Source organism: Panthera pardus, unplaced genomic scaffold (genome assembly GCF_024362965.1).
Source record: "Panthera pardus isolate Hobbes unplaced genomic scaffold, ASM2436296v1 HiC_scaffold_20, whole genome shotgun sequence".
In the NCBI taxonomy this organism is placed as follows: domain Eukaryota; kingdom Metazoa; phylum Chordata; class Mammalia; order Carnivora; family Felidae; genus Panthera; species Panthera pardus.
In genome coordinates this window covers 73,126,406-73,144,577 of record NW_026526766.1, presented here as the reverse complement: position 1 = coordinate 73,144,577, position 18,172 = coordinate 73,126,406, and the positions used below count along the sequence as shown (strand labels likewise).

General features: G+C 44.5%; 2 protein-coding genes across 8 annotated transcripts in view; both read right to left on the bottom strand.

Annotated features, from left to right (window-relative positions):
* Nucleotides 1-11,275, bottom strand: part of RGS3 (regulator of G protein signaling 3) — a 139,680-nt gene extending 128,405 nt beyond the window's left edge. The window contains exon 1 of the mRNA XM_019454093.2: nt 11,177-11,275. The gene's annotated coding sequence lies outside the window, so the exon portion shown is untranslated. The remainder of the gene's footprint in view (nt 1-11,176) is intronic.
* The window catches only part of CUNH9orf43 (chromosome unknown C9orf43 homolog), a 23,435-nt gene continuing 16,472 nt past the window's right edge, over nt 11,210-18,172 (bottom strand). For 5 of the 7 annotated variants that reach the window (XM_019454106.2, XM_019454105.2, XM_019454104.2 and 2 more), the window contains 3 exons: nt 16,179-16,258; nt 15,222-15,279; nt 14,185-15,012 (listed from right to left, as the gene is read on the bottom strand). In XM_019454106.2, coding sequence (XP_019309651.2) covers nt 14,828-15,012; nt 15,222-15,279; nt 16,179-16,258 — 323 coding nt within the window. In that variant the 3' untranslated portion in view covers nt 14,185-14,827. Of the gene's footprint in view, nt 11,318-14,184; nt 15,013-15,221; nt 15,280-16,178; nt 16,259-18,172 lie in introns of those variants that run through there. The other 2 variants (XM_019454107.2, XM_019454109.2) reach the window with 2 other exon arrangements.

The window sequence follows — 18,172 nt, the reverse complement described above, 5'->3', positions numbered from 1 at the left end:
TCTAGTGGGAGGTTGGATGGGTGTGACAATAGAGGAACCGTCCTGTCAACCTGTGGCAAACAGACTAACGGCTCATTCGGTCTGGGGAGCTGGGCGGACTGAGACAGTAAAGGAAGTCAGAGAGGACTTTTCAAAGAAAGCGATCTGAAGGATGATTTAGCCAAGCAAAGGAAGTGAAGGTAAGGTTACAGGCAGAAGGAACAAAACAAGCAAAGGCCTGAAAAGGAGAGCAAATCATCGTTCTTTGAGGAGCACAAGGATGGGAAGCGTGGAGGAGAACGTCAGAGTGTGGGCATAGGAGTAATATGCAAGAAGGTAAACACACAGGGCTTCGTGTGTTATTAAAAAGGATCTTCATAGGTGGTTCTCCAGATGAAAATCAGAGCCTGATCCCCCACCCCAAGAAAAGCAGAAAAAGTGCTGGGTGAGCAGAAACTCTACATAGACACCACCCAGAGGAACTATCAAAAATGTACCTCCGCAAAGTTTTAGCATTTGTATTTCTGTAGAAAGGAAATGGGTTCGTTCCGCGTAAGAGTAGGCAGCTTCATCTCTGGAGATTGTGAAGACTGGGTTAAACCCAGCCTGAAAAAATTATAGGTCTCTAGACAGTTTTCATCTTTTTCTTTTAAATTTCAACCCATATTAGGAAATGCATATTTATAATGTGAATCCAATGACGTGCTGGAGCCAATTCATACAGGCCTGTGAGGGAAGATTCAATTTTCAGGATTTTGCAAGCTGATTGTTAAACAGAGCCATTACTAAAATTGCATTATGTACGGGCACCTGGGTGGCTCAGTCGGTTAGGCATCCGACTCTTGATTTCAGCTGAGATCATGATCTCACAGCTCATGAGTTCAGGCCCCACACAGGTTCAATGCTGTCAGCACAGAGCCCTCTTCGGAACCCCTCCTCCACTGGTGCTCTCTTTCTCTCAAAAATAAACATTAAAGAAAATTCTCAAAACTCATTCCTAGTTATTTTACCATATTTTATTGTTATGTGTATGCTACTGTGCAACTCTCTCCAACTCTATGTGCAGTGACATCACACTGGTACCTTGAACCCAAACACAGTGGGAGTATTTGCACTAAAGAGATTAACAAGTGTTACAAATAAGGGGTTTTTTTAATTTTTAAAAAAAATTTTTTTAAATGTTTATTTATTCTTAAGAGAGACACACAGAGCGTGATCAGAGTAGGAGCAGAGAGAAAGAGGGAGACACAGAATCCGAAGCGGACTCCAGGCTCTGAGCTGTCAGCACAGAGCCCGACACGGGGCTCAAACTCACAAACCGCGAGATCGTGACTTGAGCGGAAGTCGGACACTCAGCTGAGCCACCTAGGCGCCCCAATTTTTAAATACATAATTTATTGTCAAGTTAGCTAACATACAATGTATACAGTGTACTCTTGGTTTCAGGGATAGATTCCCATGATTCATCAATTGCATACAGCACCCAGTGCTCATCCCAACAAGTGCCCTCCTCAATGCCCATCACCCATTTTCCCCTCTCCCCCGCACTCCCCACCCCGCCCCACCATCGACCCTCAGTTTGTTCTGAGTATTTAAGAGTCTCTTATGGATTGCCTCCCTCTCTGTTTGTAACTAATTTTTTTCCTTCCCTTTCCCCATGGTCTTCTGCTAAGTTTCTCAAATTCCACATGAGTGAAAACATATGATGTCTGTCTTTCTCTGACTGACTTACTTCACTCAGTATAATCAGCTCCAGTTCCATCCACATTGTTACAAATGGCAAGCTTTCATTCTTTTTCATCTTTGAGTAGTATTCCTTGTATATACAAACCACATCTTCTTTATCCATTCATCAGTTGATGGACATTTAGGCTCTTTCCATAATTAGGCTATTGTTGATAGCGCTGCTATAAACATTGGGGTACATGCGCCCCTATAAATCAACACTCCTGTATCCTTCGGATAAATTCCTAGCAGTGCTATTGCTGGGTCGTAGGGTAATTCTATTTTTAATTTTATGGGGAACCTCCACATTGTTTTCCAGAGTGGCTGCACCAGTTTGCATTCCCACCAACAGTGCAAGAGGGTTCCCATTTCTCCACATCCTCGCCAGCATCTATAGTTTCCTGATTTGTTCATTTTAGCCACTCTGACTCGTGTGAGTTGGTATCTCAGTGTGGTTCTGATTTGTATTTCAATAAGGGCTTTAAAAAATTTTTTTAAATTCTTTTAAGTTTATTTATTTTAAGAGAGAGAGTGAGTGGGGGAGGAGCAGAAAAAGATAGAGAGACAGAGAATCCCAAGCACTGGCAGTGCAGAGCCCAATGCAGGGCTCGAACTCACAAACCATGAGATCATGACCTGAGCCAAAGTTGGATGCTTAACCCACTGAGCCACCCAGGTGCCCCACAAATAAGGGCTTTATTTGGTTTGTTGATTATGCAGATTAGGATGTAACTCTATTTGTCAAAACACCATTTAATTGAAACTGTAGGTTGACTATGGATATAAGAGTTAGGAAAAAATCAATGGACACATCCTGCGAGAATCAATTCACTATATGGGATTCACAATAAAGAATCTTTGTATATGTTAACCAAAAAAAAAGAAAAAAAGAAAAAAAGAAAAAAAATGGAGCTGGGGCTTTGTCCTAAGAGCACAGGCCAGTCATCAAAAGATTTTAAGCAAAATTAAAAAAAAAAAAAAGACTTTAGTTCTTATTTTAAAAAGATCACTCTGGCCAGAGTTGGAAAAAAAAATGGATGGGGGAGAGGACTGGCACGAGGGTTGCGAACAGAAAGTAGTGTTAGGTGAAGTCTTTTCTAGGAGCCCAGACAGAAGATGATAGTAGCTAGAAGGGATGGAAACAAGTAAAATCAATAGGACTTGGTGATTGATTGGAAGATAAAATGCAAAAAAAGAATCCTGACATAGGCAATTTGATGTTTAGATGTGCCCTTTACAGGGGCGCCTGGCTGGCTCAGTCAGCAGAGCATGCGACTCTTGATCTTGAACTCATGAGTTCGGGCCCCATGTTGGGTGTAGAGATTACTAAAAATAAATAAATAAATAAATAAACTTTAAAAAGAAGAATAAGTGCCCTTTACAGAGATGGAGAACATGAGAGGAAGGGCCGAACTGAGACTGAGTAACCCATGTGCTATCCAAATGGAGATGTCAAGTGAACAGCTGAAGATACCGGACAATAAGCTCAGGAAAAATATTTAGGCCAGAAATACAGATGTAGAAATTCCCAGTAAAGCCATGGACATGGATAAGAGATCCCAAGGAGCATGTTAAATGTGAGAGGAAGGCTCAGGAAAGAACCAAGGAGAGTAGCAACTGAAAATACAGGCAGAGGAAGAAAGGCAAGAGAGAGAGAAGAGAAGCCAGGGAGCATATTAAGAAGGAAATACTTGTGAACAATGTCAAATACTGCTGAGAAGTCAAGTAGGTTAATAACTGAGAAGTGTCCATTGGATTTAGCAACAAGGCAGTCATTGTTGACCTTCCATCCCAGAATAAAATGCCGGGAGGCAACAGCTCCACATGAATGAAAACGTACCAAGTTCACTCTAAAAGGAAAAATACCCTGGGCTCGAAGCCAGAGAATATTCTTGGGTCAGGTTTTTTTCTTGTCATAAATTTAACCAGCTGGAATTCTTTGTAAACTGGTATTTTATTCACCCTTGAAATACAGGATTTGCTTTTTTAAAGTATGTCTGTAATTCTTCTTCAGGGTAGAACCCAGTATCTTTGGGTTAGTGGTTTTCTACAGGAGCAGATGCTGGTGGCTGGAAGTACCACCAAGAAACTTAAACTTGCCTCGGATGGAGAAGCCTTTGGTGATCTAAATATACAAACAGGGTCTAACTGGGAACCAAGTAAAAAACACAAGATTCCAAGTGAGCCAAGAGGTATTATTCCAAAGTAGAAGAGACCAGGATATGAAAGCAATCTGGCTGTGGCATCTGTCGCCCCACTGATGACCAGCGTTGATTCAGTTGATCTGTCTAGCTAGGTGAGTATCCTCCTCCTCCCTAACTGCTCCATGTGCCATGTGCATTCCTCCCAAAGTTGCAGGCTTGGTCAAAGTGGATGACCTTCCCCAATAGAGGAGGACTGTTATTCGGTCAAGGGTATATGAGTGCTCCCCTGCTAGAACCTCCGAACAAGCTTTGAAAATACAAGAGACCAAAGCCCTCACCACCAGAGGATTGTGAAATAGCAGACCAAGTCCAAAAGCCAGAGACTTGACAAAAGCCAGAGGGGAAAAGCAGAGTCCCCAGTCTCTCCTAGAATGGCTCAGTGTCCTTATAGTTATGTTGGAAGCCCTTTTCCTAGCCTGACAATGAGCAACTTGGCGTGGCACAGTCAAGGGTTCCAGAAGCCCTCAAAAAGTCTTCTGCACTTAAATATACGCTTCTGCCTCCAGCGAAGGTGGAGGGATTGGAGGACATCTTGGGACTGAAACAAATAAAAGACTGGACAAAAAAAAATGTAACAATGATGTTCAACATATTAGTGGGGATCCTGGGTGGCTCAGTCGGTTGAGTGTCCAACTCTTCATTTCAGTTCAGGTCATGATCTCATGATTTGTGAGATCGAGCCCCACATCCAGCTCTACATTGTCAGCGCAGGGCCAGCTTGTGATTCTGTCTCCCTGTCTCTCTGCCTCTCCCTACCCCGCCCAAAATAAATAAATAAACATTTTTAAAAAATTCTCTCTCTCCCTCTGTCCCTCTCCCCACTCACACTTTCTCCCTCTGTGCGAAATAAAAAAAAATAAAATAAAAAAGATATTAGACCTCAAGCAACAAGGACAGTGATCTCTGAGAAACAGAAAACCAACAAGATGAGCCCTACGATTGCCCCAGCTTATTGCCCAGAAAGATTTTCTAAAAGGGACAGGGCATATAGGCCAATTCCATATCCATGAGTTGAAGAATTCAGGAGGCCAGGGCAGCTAGAGTTCATCGGACAGAGTGTCAGAGAGGGAAGAGCTGCACAGGAGAGACCCCTAGGGATCTGTACAGCATCTCTCTCCAAACCTTCATATAAGCGCCTATAAGCTCACAGGTATGAGGAAAGTACCCAAAGCTAAGGGAAAGGGGTAAAGTACCCCAAGGGAAAGAACCACTCAAAAGATTAGAGGAAACAGTTTTGAATCTTATACAGGGCCAGGAATAGTTCTTATTCTCATCAGCCAGACTGGTAGGGAAGACCTCCTAATTCCTGGGGGCACTGGGGTAAGGGGTAGGGACTCAGAAGGGTTTGCCTCAGTTGTGGGGAGTGATCAGCCCTGGACTAAATGACACTCTGGTCCTATCCAAAAGTCAGACTCCAAAGGATTGAAAGCTTGAGCAACTTAACAAGCTCAAGAATATTTAGAGGAATGCAAAAAATACACAACAATCAACAAGGTAAAATTCACAATGTCTGGCATCCAATAAAAAGTTACAAGGAGTGCAAAGAAGCAAGAAAATGTGACCCATAATAAGGAGAAAAATCAAGCAACAGAAACCAATCCAGGAATGACACAGATGTAGACAAGCACATTATAATGGTTATTACAGCTGTATTCTTATGTTCAAGGAGCACTTTAAAAGCATGTTGATATGTGGAAAAAATAAAAAAGACCAAATTGAACATCTAAAGGTGAAAAATATAATGTCTGAGATGCAAAAATACACAGGATGGGGTTAACAGCAGATTAGACACTATAAGAAGAAAGATTAACGAACCTGAAGATAGAAACCATTCAAAATAAAACATACAGAGAAAAAGGACCCCTCCAAAAAATAAACAAAAAGAGCATCAGTGAGCAGGACGACTACATGTATAGTTGGATCCCTGAAGGAGGTAGGATCCAGAAATATATTTGAGGAAATCATGGGTAAAATTCTCCCAATGTTGATGAAAACTATAAACCCACAAATCCACGAAGCTCAATGAATCCCAAGTGAAAGAAATATGAAGAAACCTGTACCAACGCACATCATGACCAAATTGCCTAAAACCAGAAATAAAGTAAACATCTTAAAAGCAGCCAGAAAAAAACCAGATTCCATACAGAAGAACAAAGATGACATTAGCCTTCTCATCAGAGACGTGTACCATAAGACAGTGAAACATCTTCATTGAAGAAAAAAAAAAATTGCCAACCTAAAATTCTTTATCCAGCAAAAATACCTTCCCAAAAGGAAGGTAAAAATAGAGATCTTTTTGGACTTCCAAAAGCTGAATGAATTCATCGTGGACACCACCTGCACCACAAGACATGTTCAAATCTCTGGGCAGCAGGAAAATGATACTCTCGAAGTCTTGATCCACACAAAGGAATAGAGGGAACACTAGACACGGTAAACTACGTGGGTATATACATTTCTTACTATTTTAATCTCTTTAATAGAACAACAAGGTGGCTCAGTCGGTTAAGCATCTGACTTCGGCTCAGGTCATGATCTCATGGTTCACAGGTTTGAGCCCCGCATTGGGCCCTGTGCTGACAGCTCAGAGCCTGGAGCCTGCTTCAGATTCTGTACCTCCCTCTCTCTCTGCCCCTTCCCCACTTGTGCTCGCTCTCTCTCTCAAAAAATAATAAACATTTAAAAAAATTTTTTAATAAAATAAAAAAGAAAAGAACGATATAACTAGGATAAGGAACCACTGACTTAAAAACATCATCCTGGAATAAATTGTTCTATGTTGCCTTGTCTAGATTCTGACAAAGTAATTGCAAGAAGCAAACTCCAGGGAAGCAATTAGCAAGTTAGCGCTGGCAGTCCTGTGGGAGTGTGGATCCTACTTATGGAAGAGGATAATTTAGATGTGTTTAGTATAAAGTACAGCAGGCACAGCTGAAAGATGTGGCTTGGCTCACATGCACTCAAGCCGGACTATGAGGCTTATGGAGGACAAAGCCTACCTCTGGATCAGCGTACTGTCAGGGGAAGTAATATAGGGACAGGGGTCATGGCATCCAGAGCTCCCAAAGGTCCTCCAGGGAAATTTCACTGGGAGCTAGGGAATACACCTAGGTTGGTTTGACTGGAGCTGTAACTGAGAGAGGTGGCATGTATTCCCGTTGCTTCCAGACCCTCACCAATCACTCCTGGGCCCCTTTGACTGCCCCCACTGCTCTACTGAAACTGTTAACTCAGAGGTCACCAGTGACTTCCTAATTATGAAAATCAGGTGTCCATTCTCAGCCCTCATCCACCTTGCCATAGTTTTCCTCTTGTTTCTCTGATAATTCCTCTATTTTGTGGCTCTTCCTGCCTTCTCGTAAGGTATGTTCCCCAGCCATGCCCTTCTGTCCCCTTCCTGCCCCAATACCCTGTCCCTCCAAGATCTCCACTCTGGCTGCTGCTCTGTGTTGTTCTGATGAAGGCCCAGATCTCTCTCCAACCCCAAGCTCAGGGCCACCTCTGCTTTGACACACTTACCAACAATCTTTCTCTCTGCACTGGCTCTCTCCCTGGCTGCTCACCTAGACCAGCCCTAACTGTCTGCTTCCATATCTTTCTACCAAACTAGACTGTGAGCACCTCTAATGCAGTGACAGAGGTGTGTCTTCTTAGTAGCTGCCTACTTCCCACCTTAGCATCTGGCACACATTTGAAAAAGTCAAGTCTTGACAGGAAATTCAGATCTAAAATCAGCATACAAGGCATAAATTGTGAATAGCCAAATTACCTTCAAATAAGCCCTTAGTCACCCAGAAAATACCCATGGCATTGTAAATTAAAAGGGGAACAGCAAATTTGCTTCTCCCATCTTGCACTCCCTCTGAGCTGTATTTTCATGGAGTGACAGAGCTGGAACAGCCCCCGCCAGCTGCATTGTACTCCCCTGTCATTCCTGCCCACTTGTGCTTCATTTTTTGGCTCTGTACATTGATTGAACTTCCATAAGTGAGAAGCCACACAAAACCATAACTCCACTGTAAAGGCTTGAGGGAGGAATCTCCTTCTCTCTCCTTCAACTGGTTTCTCCTTCTGGCCTCCCAGTTTCCGATCATGACAGCATCTCACTGAATCAGGCTGAAAACTCTTTGGCTCCTGCCTCTCCCCTTACTCTTTCTGTCCAATTTCCAGGTTCTTGTTAATTTTTCCTTTGCACCATGCCCCTCTGTCTCCATTCTGTTGCCGCCCACATAATCCAGGCCCTGATCACCTCCCATCTTGACTCCTATGACAGCCTCCTAACTGATCTTTCTGGGCTTGCTGGTCTCCCTCCAATTCATGTTTTCCTGCCATCAGATTAACAATTTCTAAAGCACTTCCTTAGTCCTATCTCTCCCTTAGTCAAAAGCCATCGATGGCTCCCCATTGGCTATCAAATAGAACCCACTGCCTCCAGCCCGCCATCCAAGGCCCTGAACAATGGGGACACAAGCTGTCTCTGACCCCACTTTCCACCCTTTCCAGATGGGAATATGGCAGTACTTGCTTATGTCCCAAACTTCTTTCACCTGCATTGCTTCCCTCCACCAAAAGGCCACCTCCACAAACATCTCCACCTGCCAAAACCTAATAGCTTCAGATAGGAGCATCCAAAGGGCCCCTCTTTCTTCACACTCTGTATCACTCAGCTCACACTGCTACATTACATGTACCCTAAAAAAAGGAGATATGTCATATCTGCTTCTTATTCATTCGCCCATTCAGCATATATTACTGAGCAGTTATGATGTGCCAGGCACTCATCTAGGTACTGATGCTATGCAGTGAAGACAGATACGACTCGCAGAACTCATAGTCTGGCTGTGGACGGTGGCAAGAGACAAGCCACGAACTCCACAGAGGCCGGGAGAGGGAAAGTGAAAGAGGAGGACGTCACCCCGACAGCGGTCAGAAAAAGCTTCCCAAAATAATAACATGCAAGCTGAGATCTAAAGGATGAGTAGAAACTAGGCAGAGAAGGGAAGAAAAGAATTGTCGACGTTGAAGGAAAAGTACAGAAAAAAACAAAATTTTTTAAAGCCTGAAGGCAAGAGAAGACAAGACTCACTACAACCAAAAGGAAAAAATCACAGAGCTTCAGGGGGAGTAGGAGGGAACTGGGCCTGAGGAGACAAGCAGGGCGCACCTGGGCCATAAGCCTACTTTGTAAGGTTTGTAAGACAAGCAAAAGGGGTTGGGTTTGATCCCGAGGCCAAGGGAGAATTTTAATTATTTTTGGAGATCCCTTCCAAAACAGGGCCATCCTTAGAAGTAATATAGGCTCAAAAACAAACAAACGAACAAAACTGAATTTATTGGTTTCACCTCTGAAGGCAAAATCTGGTCAAGAAAATTTTAGAAGAGCCTCAGATAATTTGTGGTATTTCTACTTATCAAATGCTGCCTCCCTGAGTCTTTGCCCAACTGAGAACTGTCAGGATCCTCAATAGCTCCCCCATTTCCCCCAAATCCTAGGCCTCTGGGCATGTTCCAGAATTTGTCACACTCTTGAAATAGTTCTAACAATGGCATTCTAAATTATTCAAAGACAAATTCATTTGTGAGGGCATTTAAATTGGATCATATATTTCATTGGTAAATGTGGGTTTTTTTCTCCATTTACTCACAAGGAAATGTCTTTGACTGTGTAGACCCTGGCTTCAGAAAGAACCAGAGGCCTCCAGTCTTGGAAGAATATCATTTCCTTAATGTAATATCACCACCTAGTGGTTCCAAACAACTTCACCAAATAATCCAGGAAAATTTCTAGCTACACTCCTGGGAATAACTTCATCTCCCCAGAATTTTTTGTTTCTCTATCAAGATAATCTGTGGTCAGGGCACATGGGTGGCTCAGTAGGTTAAGCATCTGACTTCAGCTCAGGTCATGATCTCATCGTTCATGAGTTCGAGCCCCATGGGCTCTCTCCCGTCAGCACAGAGCCTGCTTTGAATCCTGTCTCCCTCTCCCTGTCCCTCCCCTGCTCGTGCTCATGCGCTCCCTCACTCTCTTTCTCTCTCTGTCAAAAATAATTTTTTTTTTTTGAGAGAGAGAGAGAGAGACAGAGAGAGAGAGCATGTGCATAAGCAGGGAAGGGGTAGAGAGAGAAGGGGACAGAGGATCTAAAGTGGGCTCTGTGTGCACAGCAGAGAGCCCGATGTGGGGCTCAAACTCACAAACCATGAGATCATGACCTGAGCCGAAGCAGACACTTAACTGACTGAGCCACCCAGGTGCCCCAAAAATAAACAAAAAAATTGTTTTAACGTTTATTCATTTTTTGATAGAGACAGAGCATGAGTAGGAGAGGGGCAGAGAGAGAGGGAGACCCAGAATCTGAAGCAAGCTCCAGGCTCTGAACTGACAGCACAGAGCCTGACGCGGGGCTCGAACTCACGGACCGTGAGATCATGACCTGAGCCGAAGTTGGATGCTTTAACCAACTGAGCCACCCAGGCGCCCCTAAACAAACATATTTTTAAAAAGAAAAAAAAAAGGATAATCTGTGGTCGATTGTCTAACATACAGTAGGTATTCAATAATTGTTAAATAAATGTATAAACAGAAGGGCAAAATAATTTCCTACCCTGGTACATTATGGCAACTGAAAATAGACAATTTAAGTCTTTCCCAGATTCCTCTGGATTCCAAAGGGCCTCTAATCATGCTTATCTAACAGCCAGGGGTATTTCTGTCTTTAATTTAGCAAACAATTCCTTTAGGCACATTTGAATAAACAGACTTTTTTAAAGGGTCACTGCTACCATGGATGAAACCTTGACCCACTCCCATCAAAGGGAGCTTACTGTAATCCAAAAACAACGAAGAACAGAGTCTGTTACCCCAGATACCAAGACCAACACCAAAACAAAAGACTAGCTGGTGCTATAAGGAGGGGAGTGTGGACACAGACCATCTGAAGACTGTTTCACTGACTCTGCTTCTATGCACAGGTCAAACCGGGCCAGGTGTCATTGGAAAGTGTGCTCAGAAAACATGGTGACCCAAACAAAGCGGCCTACAGCTAGTAGGGATCACAAAGAACATAAAAAAGAAGAAAAGAGGCCAGAGACTACTTCCTTAGGAATTTAAGGCTACTAGGACAATATTCCAACTAGCTAAGTCTTAAGACCTCTTGTCTGTTTAAGTGCATAAAGCAATCCTAGCTAGAGCCTCCTGGCTGTTAGGTCGTAATTCTCCTGATTCTTATGGCCCAGATGGTGGGGAAATGGCAGTTGGCAACAGTTACCTGGATCCTCTTCCCTCAGAACATTGAGAGGTTGATGCAAAGCGTTGATGAGAGCTTCTTCCCCTCAGTCAATTCTTTTATACATGGTCTCATTCTTCCTTTCTGATTAAAGACGGCTTCTGATCAAAGCCCCAGGCTCTGCTGTGTGTTAAAGAGAGGGAATCAGAGACGCATCAGAGTCCAGTGGATGAGAGGAGCGAGGACCCAGGTTCTAAGCCCAGCCCCCATCACCTGGTGGCCTTTGATTTCTGGCAAATTACTTACCCTCTCCTGCAAGGCCCCCAGGTACTGTGACGAGGGTTGTGGACCAACTCTCGGGGTGCCGATCATACTGTAATCATTGTAGATTTGTACACTCGTTGAGATAACTTTTCAACAGATGGTAGTAAAGTGTCATAAAGGGTGCATTTTTTTTTTTTCCTAATTCACTAAGGCCCCAAATGGGTTATCATCAGCCCTGGATTCTGAGCCTGTTTTCTAGTCTGTAAAATGGACACAATCCACATCTATCTATAGAGTTGGCCAGAGAACCAACAAAAACGGTGGGTATACACTGTCTTGAAAAGCCCTAAATTCTGTTTGTGATTTGAGGGATAGGTAGAACAAAGGAGAAACAGTTTTCAGCCTGCAAATGGTTTTCTTCCCTTTGAAAATAGAAGCAAAAGCCGGTGTTCAAATAGCAAACATTTTCTCACTCAAAATGTCATGATTCGAGAGGGAACTCTGTACCCATCAACAAATCTGAAAAGAATGTGCCAACTGCAGTGAGTTGCTTTACTAAGTAGTTGAACTGGTAATAAAGTAACTAGAATTTCTCTTCTGAGTCTTCAGATAAAATGAGCAAATGAGAGCAAAGCCCTGCCCCATCCTCAGCCATACTACTGGCCACTGGGAGTCAGGTTTGCTCGTGTGGACAGGTCTGAGGGGAGACTAAGGAATTGAAAAAATGTGTACATTTTTAAGTTAGCCCACAGAAGTCATTCTGCAATGTAACGTATGTTTGGGAAATAATTATCTTCAGAAAACAGCCCACATAACGCCTCTTGGATTCCTCTCACTATGAAGATTCAGCTAAGTATAGATCAGTCTAGTAACACAAATGGTGTCATAGAATTTTGATTTGGCTTAGAAGAGAGGAATGGGTAGGCAGCAGTTTTAGCTGTCTAATTTGGTCTGTTTTGAGACAAATGTTAAAAAAGAGTTGAACACTTAATCTGCCTTTCTTTGTACAAACTGTACTTAGGGGAACCAAATAATTGATGAGGGATAAGTTTCTCTTGCAGAAAGATGTCAGACCCAGTCCTGAATTCCCCCTTCTGGCATAACAGCATGAGATGCTCCGCAGAGTGCTGTCCAGTGAAACTGGTGAAAATAATTTTTTTTTTTTAAATTTTTTTTTTTTTAACGTTTATTTATTTTTGAGACAGAGAGAGACAGAGCGTGAACGGGGGAGGGTCACAGAGAGAGGGAGACACAGAATCTGAAACAGGCTCCAGGCTCTGAGCTGTCAGCACAGAGCCCGACGCGGGGCTCGAACCCACAGACTGTGAGATCATGACCTGAGCCGAAGTCGGACGCTTAACCGACCGAGCCACCCAGGCGCCCCGAAAATAATTTTTTTAAAAAAATGATTATGTTGGGGCGCCAGGGTGGCTCAGTTGGTTGAGCGTCCGACTTCAGCTCAGGTCACGATCTCACGGTCCGTGAGTTCGAGCCCCGCTTCGGGCTCTGTGCTGACCGCTCAGAGCCTGGAGCCTGTTTCGGATTCTGTGTCTCCCTCTCTCTCTGACCCTCCCCTGTTCATGCTCTGTCTCTCTCTGTCTCAAAAATAAATAAACGTCAAAAAAAAAATTTTTTTTAAATGATTATGTCTCTGAAAATGGCCTTAGCAGCATACAGCACATGAAGAAACATTTGTTCAAGAAAATCCACAAAATCTCAGTAAGAACAGAGTCTATGCTGTGTGACCCTAGAGCCATGCCCCACCCCAACTTCAGTGAGACAGAAACCACTCCAGACTGCTGCAGCCCATGGACACAGGCCTCCCTCCCCCGGCCCCAAGACAGAGGGCTCTCTCCCCAAGAGGAACAAAATGTCATTGTTTCTCATCCTGCCCCCAGCTACTGGTGGCTGAAGTTAAGTGCTAGCGAGTACCAACAATAGTGGGGGCTCTCTTCTTCCACCTAGCTCCCCCTTATGGGAAGGAGACTTGACCCTGGGTGCAGAGCTGGTGAGAATAATGGATTCCAGCTACCCTTGCCCCAGCTCATGGCCCAGGGTAAAGGCCTTCACTGCCCATATCTAACACACTGGGTACATGAGAGTTCCATTATATCATTCTCTTTGCTTCTAGGTAATCTTGAAATTTTCCTATATTAAAAACTTGAGGGGCGCCTGGGTGGCGCAGTCGGTTAAGCGTCCGACTTCAGCCAGGTCACGATCTCACGGTCCGTGAGTTCGAGCCCCGCATCAGGCTCTGGGCTGATGGCTCAGAGCCTGGAGCCTGTTTCCGATTCTGTGTCTCCCTCTCTCTCTGTCCCTCCCCCGTTCATGCTCTGTCTCTCTCTGTCCCAAAAATAAATAAACGTTGAAAAAAAAAAAAAAAAATTAAAAAAAAAAAAAAAAAACTTGAGGGGCACCTGGGTGGCTCAGTCGGTTAAGCGTCCGACTTCAGCTCAGGTCATGATCTCGCAGTCTGTGAGTTCGAGTCCCACGTCGGGCTCTGTGCTGACAGCTCAGAGTCTGGAGCCGGTTTCAGATTCTGTGTCTCCCTCTCTCTGACCCTCCCCCATTCATGCTCTCTCTCTCTCTCTGTCTCAAAAATAAATAAACGTTAAAAAAAAATTAAAAAAAAAAAAAAAACTTGAAGGACAAAAACGTGAAAAAAAAAAATCCTTCCAAAGACCAAATTCAAGGTCCCCTGAGACTCTGAAATTCTGAGTCTTTACAAGTATCACTGAAACATTCCTACAGACTCAATAATTTAGAAACTAGACCTTTATAGACTCTTTCAGGTTAATATGAAAATGATTATTGGGTGCCATCTCTAAAAGAAACCATTTCCAGAGAATGAGAGGAAAAGCTGGGAACACAGTAGGGTGTCTCACGGGCCAAATTCATCTTCCCTTTTTTTCTTTTTTTAAAGTAATCTCTATGCCCAACGTGAGGCTCGAACTCACGATCCCAAGATCAAGAGTCACACGCTCCGCCGACTGAGCTAGCCAGGAGTCCCAAAATTCATCTTCCTTTAACTGGAAACCTTTCAGAGCTTCAGAGGGGAGATAAAAGTGACCCAGAAAACAGATGAGCAGAAACATGTCTCCCCTCCTCCCAGAAACAGAATGAGTCTTTTGCTTAAGCAGCAGTTGTGTTTAATCACTAAAATTATTCTGTTCCTAATGAAAGAGAAACAATCTAAGTTTAAAAAGGATGAGGCTTTTTCTCCTCAATTATTTTAGAGGCAAGGAGAAGTGAACGAAAAAAGCAGAATCTCTATGGTCAGGCCCCGGTAAAGCCTCCAGGGAGCAGAAGTCCCCTCTGCTTTCTGCCCTTATGTCCAAGGTCACTGTCCTCAGGATTCCAAGCATTCTGCTCTGGAGTAAGACTGCCCTGCAGAGTCTTGAAATACTCTCCACTCTCTGACCTGGAGAGCTAGTTCTCCTCATCCTCGTCGTCAGTGGCCTGAAGAATCCTCAGTAGTTTGAGCTCAGGGTTCCACCTTGTTCTAGATGTACCATCTGAAAGGTCCTCTGGGCTCCTCTCTTGGGATTCCAGCACAGCGTCCTCCTGAGTGCTGATGTCCTTGTTAGAGGGTTTGGTCTTAGATAATTCAGGATCTGAAAGAAGACCCAGCCATTAGCTGCACCCGCAGCCCTCTCCCAACTGTGCCAAATGCAGGACAGAAAAGGAAGGGCTGCGTGTCATTAGGACCCTTCTGAGGGATGAGGACTATGGCTTCCAGGGAGGTGAACCATCCTTGTCAACAGGAGTTCAGCTCTCCCGGGCCTAAATGACTTACTAAGCTTCCTCCACCCTAGGAACTTACCATCCTTACTGGGGAAGGAATCCAGAGAATTCTTCATCTGTGGTCTCTCTGTGGAATCCTGAAATTCATTAGAGTAAGTGTAAGGAAACTTGAATCAAGACTTTAGGAAAGTAAGGGTTTTTCTAAAAGATGCTTTTCTTTGAAAAATTAGCATCTAAGACAGGACAAAATGCCACCTCCTGAGACTAAAGAGAGAAGCGTGTATCACACGCTCTTTGCCCTCTAGACTGACCAGATGAAGCCAGAACCCACTTTTCTCCATTCCCACCTGTCAGCTTAGGGTGCACTGCCTCCAAAGGTGGCTCCCAACAATTCCTCCAATTCCTCCATGCACATGCTGCCCCTCCCACCAAGAGACGGAGTACGTTTTCTCTCCCCTTGAATCTGGGCTGGGCTTGTGATTTTGTGACTAATAAAATATGGAAGAAGTGACATTGCTCCAGTTTCAGCCCCATCTCTTAAGAACGTGCTTTCGTGAGGGGCGCCTGGGCGGCTCAGTCGGTTAAGCATCTGAGCTCAGGTCATGATCTCACGGTTTGTAGGTTTGAGACTCACATCGGGCTCTGTGCTATTAGCTTGGAGCCTAGAGTTTGCTTTGGATTCCATGTCTCCTGCTTTCTCTGCCCCTTTCCCCGCTCACACTCTGTCTCTTCCTCTCTCTCTCTCTCTTTCTCTCAAAAATAAACATTAAGAAAAAATTTTTTAAAAGAAACCCAAACAAGCCACGGAGAGGCCTCATAGAAGAGAGCCAAGGCAATTTGGCCAACAGCCCCACCCCAGCCACTGGCTGAAAGCAACTGTGTTGAATGACATCAAGCAACACCAGAAAAATCATCCAGTCAACCCTCAAAATCACGAGAAATGATCAACCACTGCAGTTCCGGCTTTGAGGTGGTCTGTTCTACAAGAATAGATAACAGAAACAGGGCCCTGGCAGAACGGCTCCCGTACTCTTACCTGCTTCAAGGTGAGTCCTTCTAACTTCATCCACTGTGGCTGCTTTTGGTCACTTTTCCAACCCAACAGAGTTCTGTGACCTAGTGATCACAAAGCCAATTCAGTTCTCTGCTTATTGGTATTTCATATCCCATTGTTGGGCTTCTAGGTGACCCCTAGTCTATAAGTCCCTACCCCGTCTAGGGTAAGACAGGTTAGAGGAGGTGGAAGGGAGTTCGGCCTCCGGGTTCTACCTGTGAATCCGTTCACCTGGGACTGTGACCACATCTACTACAGAATTAGAGATCAGGGAGCCTGGGTGGCTCAATCGGTTAAGCGTCCGACTCCAGATCAGGTCATGATGTCACGGTTTGGTCTGTGAGTTTGAGGCCCGCGCCAGGCTCTGGGTAGATGGCACAGAGCCTGGAGCCTGCTTCAGATTCTGTGTCTCCCTATCTCTCTTTGCCCATCCCCCAATCACACTCTGTCTCTCAAAAATAAATGAATGTTAAAAGAAAAAATTTTTTAAAAAGAACTAGAGATTAAGTTCAAGTGTATGCTCAATGACTTAGAGTTCCTCCAAGAAACCTAAGGGGCAGGTATCTGCACATCTTAGCAGCGAAAGAAGCCCTCACCCTAGGTTTTCAGTTTACGAATACTCCTCTTACCTTGTGGTACCAACCCTAATGTCTCCGTATTCACTTCCAAAAATGGAACCCCTCCCTCCCAAAAGCTCTAGTTCTAGGATTCTTCTGCGTCAGTCGTTTCCCCATCTAGTCCCTGAATGCATCCGCCCTTTCCTTTCTCAATTCCCTTCCTCCAAATGAACATCTTCCAAGCTGCCACCAGAGATGTTATGCTAAAAGGCAAAGCCAAACAAGAGACTCCCTTGCTTAACACTTCTGTTGGCTCCCTACCAGCACTGGTTCTCACCCTAGCTGCACACTGGGAGTACTGGGGGTTCCATTTACTGAGGCCCAGGTTCCAACACCAGAACTTCTGATTTAATAGGTCTGTGGTGCATCCTGGGTATTTGAGATTTAAAAGCCCCTCAGCTGATTTCAGCGAGCAGTCAAGGGGGAGCACCACGACCTGGAGCAAAGGTCAAACACCTCAGCAGGCTACACAAGCTCCCACCTACCTCTTCAGCCCAACATTTCATCACTCTCTCTCAAATAACCGACAGCTACAATGGACTGCTGTGTTCCCTGAGTAGCCACACTCCTCCAAGATGCCTCTGCTAAAGCTATTCCCACTTCTGGGAATTCTCTTTCATGTCAGTAAAACGCTCACACATTCAAGATCCAACGCAAAAATCAACTCTTCCATAAACCTTTCTCAACCCGGTGAGGACAGGCCACTGCTCTAAAAACAGGAGCACCTGGGTGGCTCAGGTCTTGATTTCAGGGTTGTGAGTTCAAGCCCCACACTGGGCTCCATGCTGGGTGTGAAGCCTACTTAAAAAAAAAAGGGGGGGGGGCACCCAATCACCTATTGGAGGCATCAGGAAGAGGAACGAAAAGCACTTAAATGAATTCAGGGCAGTGCTGATCACCCCAGATGAGGAGCTAACCTTGGACCAGTCAGCCCCACCCTGGGCAACAGCCCTAGCTCTGTCTACATCCCACATGAAGGTCAGGAAGCTTCCTAGAAATTCAGGTCACAGGCCACTGTTGGCATCTGAGAGCTCAATGGGATGGGAAATAAACCGAGAGAGAGAAGCATTCTTCTCAGGAAACAGCTCTCCTGACCCTCCCACTGCCCCAGGGCTGGAGAGCAAATTCTGATGCTGAAACGATCAGCAATGTCCAGTCTTAATAGGGCACCAAGAATCTTCTAAGGTTTCAGGGCATTCTTTCTCCCTTCTGTTCTTTCTTTCTTTTTTCTGCACTCAAACTGAGCAATGTCAGAGAGACCGGGTAAGTATATCCTTCAGCTCAGACACGTGATAAGGACTCCAAAAGGGGGGGAAATATCTCTTCTCGCATCCAGCATGAACACCAGAGGGAAAGAAT